The sequence below is a fragment of the Panthera pardus genome, unplaced genomic scaffold (assembly GCF_024362965.1).
Source record: "Panthera pardus isolate Hobbes unplaced genomic scaffold, ASM2436296v1 HiC_scaffold_12, whole genome shotgun sequence".
NCBI classification, from domain to species: Eukaryota; Metazoa; Chordata; class Mammalia; order Carnivora; family Felidae; genus Panthera; species Panthera pardus.
The window spans coordinates 15,448,430-15,453,149 of record NW_026526677.1 but is presented as its reverse complement, the minus strand read 5'-3'; the positions used below and the strand labels follow the sequence as shown (position 1 = coordinate 15,453,149).

The following is a 4,720-nucleotide window of genomic DNA, read 5'->3' as shown; positions in this document are numbered from 1 at the left end:
TTGTCTTTTATACATGAATTTTTTGATGTTACTTTAGTATTTTTATGGTTTTCTCTGCATAACTTCTTTGTAAAGGGAATATTTTTCACTTGTTCTTTCTAACTCATAACTATATTTTGAACTTTCTTAATATTGCTATGGTTTTCAGTTTTTTCCTTTTTCTTTTTAAATGTTTATTTATTTATTTTGAGAGAGAGAGAGAGAGAGAGAGAGAGAGAGAGAGAGAGAGAATGTGTGCAAGTGGAGGGGAGGGGCAGGGAGAGAGGGAGAGAGAAACCAAGACAGGCTCTGTGCCTCCATGGGACTTGAACTCACGAATCATGCGATCATTACTTGAGCCAAAATCAAGAGTTGGACGGTTAACCAACTGAGCCACCCAGGTGTCCCAACTATGCTTTTCAGATTTGTTTGTTTGTTTATTTATTTATGTATGTATATATGTATGTATGTATGTATGTATGTATTTATTTATTTTCCTAGGTTCCTATCTTAGGAGGTTTTGCTTCCGAGAAACAAAAACCCATCAAACTAGTTTAAGCAAAGAGGGGAATTTATTTGAGGAATAAGGGACTCAATCAGAGCCCGATGTCAAGGATCAAGGATACTCTGCATCTCTGAAATGCCACGGTCTATTTTTCTACTATTTTCTTGCTCTTGAATACTAGTTTCTCAATGTTTTCAGGTTCGATGACTTTATTTAATCTTAAACATTTTCTTTCTTTGATGAAAATGATATCTATTTAATATTACAACTTGATGTTCTGATATACATAATGAAATGATCACTGCAGTTAAGCTGATTAACATATTCATCTCCTCATACACTTTTTTTAAAAATGAGAAGTCCTGTATCTGTTCTCTTAGGATATTTCACACATCACCATGTCCTTACCTGATGATTTTCGACACACACGGCTCTGTTCCCATCTGTCTACATCACTGACTGTTGTTTCTTTCTGTTGATTTAGGTCCTTGCTGTTTAGGTACACTTTTACTTTTTCAAAAGAGTATTTCTTGAAAATTTCAGGGATAAGGGGACATGCAAGGAGGATAAATTTTAGAGCAGAGAAGCAAGATGTTCATACTATTTATTCCTTATTTCTCATGGCTCGTATGTGGTGAAAATATTCTGAATATGGCACCTTAATCTGAAGAATATTGTTTTGCATCATATGACATTGTTAGCACGAGTGTGTTCTGTGATCCGTTCTTCTGCATAGTCTGAATCTGAATAGATAGATGTAGGTGTGGAAAAGTTCCCCTGTTCCAGGGGATGACTCTTGTTAAGATAGGTTGAAGACTGGTATAACTGAATGAAGAAAACTGTACTTGACCTTTTGGGAAGAGAAGAATTATCACTGGGAAGATGTTTCCCAGGGCAGAGACGAAGGAAACAAGGAATTTGGGAGCACAAGCGTGTCACGGGGATCCCTCGATAGTAGAGAGCTTCAGGGAAGATAGTAAAAGTGCATGCTATGAACCTGAATGGCCCCTCAAATTCACATCAACTGGTGGTGAACTCGAAAGAGCCCTGGCTGAAGTCTGAAAGCCAGAATTCACCACTTTCTGTGTGATTCTGGTTAAATAACCTTCTCCCTGAGCCTTAATTTTCTATTATGCAATTGTTGTTAGGTTGCTAATATTTAATGCTGAGTGAGTACATGTGGGCTAAATGAATGGGTTGGTGATTAGTGTATTGTAAAGTGGTTTACACTGTCTAACGTGCTATAAATGAGGAGAATTGGTTACCATCTGTGTTTGTTTTATTACAGGTCTCTCATTACCTGTGCCCAGAACACCTGATTAGATTCCATGGCGAGTACAAATAACGTGACCGAGTTAATTATCGTCGGTCTTTTCCAGGATCCAGAGGTGCAGAGAGGGTGCTTTGTGGTGTTTCTTCTGGTGTACCTGGCCACAATGGTGGGCAATGGTCTCATTGTTCTGACAGTCAATGTCAGTAAGAGTCTGCGTTCCCCCATGTACTTCTTCCTTAGCTACTTGTCCCTGGTGGAGATCACTTACTCCTCTACTGTTGTCCCTAAATTCATGACAGACTTACTTGCCAAGATTAAAACCATCTCGCTGGAGGGCTGTGTGGCTCAGATATTCTTCTTCCACTTCTTTGGAGTTACTGAGATCTTCCTGCTGACGGTAATGGCCTATGACCGCTATGTGGCCATTTGCAAACCCCTTCACTACACAACTATCATGAGCCGGTCTGTGTGTCACCTTCTGGTGGCTGGATCCTGGCTCGGGGGCTTTTTTCATTCCATGGTCCAGATTATTATCACTCTCCAGTTGTCTTTCTGTGGTCCCAATGTGATTGACCACTACTTCTGTGACCTCCATCCCTTATTCAAACTTTCCTGCACTGACACTTCTGTGGAGGGGGTTATTGTGTTGGCCAACAGTGGATTATTTTCTATCTTCTCCTTCCTCCTCCTGGTGTCCTCCTATATTGTCATCCTGTACAACCTGAGGAACCATTCTGCAGAGGGGAGGCGCAAAGCCCTCTCCACCTGTGCCTCTCACATCACAGTGGTCCTCTTGTTCTTTGGACCTGCCATCTTCCTCTACATGCGGCCTCCCTCTACTTTCACTGAGGACAAACTGGTGGCCGTGTTCTACACAGTTGTCACCCCCATGCTGAACCCCATCATCTACACACTCAGGAATGCAGAGGTGAAAAATGCCATGAGGAAGCTGTGGGGGAAGAGAATGAATTCAGGGAGGGACTAAAAATGAAAACACGAAAAAATTGTCATGTCTAGGGGGTGACCAAATATGCATTCTGGTTTCAGTCAACTCTGAGGAATTGAGGAAAAGTTAACCTGTTTGTCTATATATACATATATAGATTTATATATTTATATTTTGTATTTAGATGAGCCCCTTATATTCCATTGCACTAATCACAGCTGCACCAATTCATTGCTGTCTGTAGTTTGGAGAATGTTTTAGAGAAGAGCTGCATCTCTTCTCTTTTTCTGTTGCCCATAGTTGGAAGCACCACAGCCTTCAGGGAGGGATTACCTAGACTGTGAATTCCCACTCTGTTGTTTTCTACCTGTGCAACCTTGGGTTCATTCACTTTGCCTCTTGGTGTTAGCATGCTGTGGGGTGTGGAAAGTCTGTGGCACTTGGAGACAGAAGTTTATGTTTTGCTTTGTCCTTCTCTGATAGTGTTGTGAGATCTTGTGGGAGTGCCACGGAGGCTTTTATACTTCATTTGGTACCCCTGCTTTATTTACCTGATTCTAATGCCTGAAATTCCTCATTATGAGCCTTATTTCACAGGAATAAGGTATTGTTAGAATGGAAATGTCTCTTGGATGTGAAATACAGTGGAGGTATTGTTAACCATTAATTTGGACAATTTTAGAAGACGTTTTTCTTTCTAGACAGTTGCTGTCTGGGCACTGGGGTGTTGCTTAAGCCAGATACAGCTCATTGACTGTTTTTGTATGGCCTAAAAACCAACATGGTTTTTATACTTAAAAAAAAAATCAAAGTCGAAAAATATTTGTTGACATATGAATATTATAGGAATATAAGATTTAGTGTTCATAAATAGGTTACTGGACTATGGTCATGCCAATTACTTTATTTTTTCTCTATGGTAGCCTTTGTGATATAGTAGCATGGTTGAGTGGTTGTCATGGAGACTGTATGGTTGGCAAGGCCTAAAATATGTCACCCTTTTCAGGAAAAGTTTGGCAACCCCTGACTTCAATCATATAACATGTATTGCTTACTCGACAAAAAGTTTGGGGGCCAGCAATTCTAGGGTTGTTTTGTTAATTCTGTGATGCCAGAGCACCTGGTTTGTGTGTCTTGAATTCTCTTGGCTGCCCCCCTGCCCCATGGCAGCAGGAGGGCTACAGCACATCTAGGTATTATATGCTAATGTGAGGGGAAGGAGGGGCTCTCATTTTATTTGGGAAATATTTCCAGAGACCCCTCAGAACAATTCTTATATATTTTTTTTATTGGCCAGAACGGAAAATTGTCTTATTTCTTACCGCATGTCCATGCCTAGATGCGAGGGAGGCTGGGAGAGTGAATGGTGGTAAAGAGGAATGGGATTGTGTTACCAGTTTAGTTTAGACACTGTGTTTCTCCTGGGCTGGGCATATCGGTGCTTGAACAAGGTCAGGGTTGTCATTAGGAAGAGATGTCTGCCATGGGGAGTGCTGGTAGATGTGATATCTGGGAGGGTGGTGCCCCTGGACATAGTGGATGGATTTGAATTGGTGCCAGGGTGACTGATCAAAATCCAGCTCAATCGTTTGGTGGCTCAGCCTCAGGCACGTGACCGAAACTCTTGATCCAGGGTCCTTGGCATGCACGCGTGGGTCAAGCGCAAGAAACCTTTTCCATAATGTAACAGTTTTCCTGTGAATGCATCTGCTTTAATTTCCCTCTAGGGAATGAAGGAATGAAGCCCTGGGCTGAGTGCCTGAGGGCTGTGAATAGAAGCCAAACGATCCTACTATAGGTCAAAATAAATTCTGTCATTTAAGGTCTGTATATCCTGAGATGAGTATTCCTAGTAAATAAATCATGTTTTTATGCATGGAAGAAACATTTGATAGCATATGGAGATTTGAGTGTTTGGGATACATAGTGAGGTACTAAAAACATTTTTAAATCTAACATCTTGCATTATCCTTTTTCTTCCCATTACATATCTCTGCAAGGCTGAATTTTCTCCATA

General features: G+C 40.9%; 1 protein-coding gene across 1 annotated transcript; it reads left to right on the top strand.

The window, feature by feature from the left end:
- The first annotated feature begins 1,809 nt into the window (after positions 1–1,809).
- LOC109245253 (olfactory receptor 4B1-like) lies at positions 1,810–2,742 on the top strand. The gene has a single exon (XM_019412558.2). It carries the CDS (start codon positions 1,813–1,815, stop codon positions 2,740–2,742), a length of 930 nt encoding a protein of 309 aa, XP_019268103.2. The 5' UTR covers positions 1,810–1,812.
- The last annotated feature ends 1,978 nt before the right edge of the window (positions 2,743–4,720 follow it).

Coding starts and splice junctions, on each gene's coding strand:
- LOC109245253 (XM_019412558.2), top strand. CDS start 1,813: ATGGCGAGTACAAATAACGTGACCGAGTTAATTATCGTCGGTCTTTTC.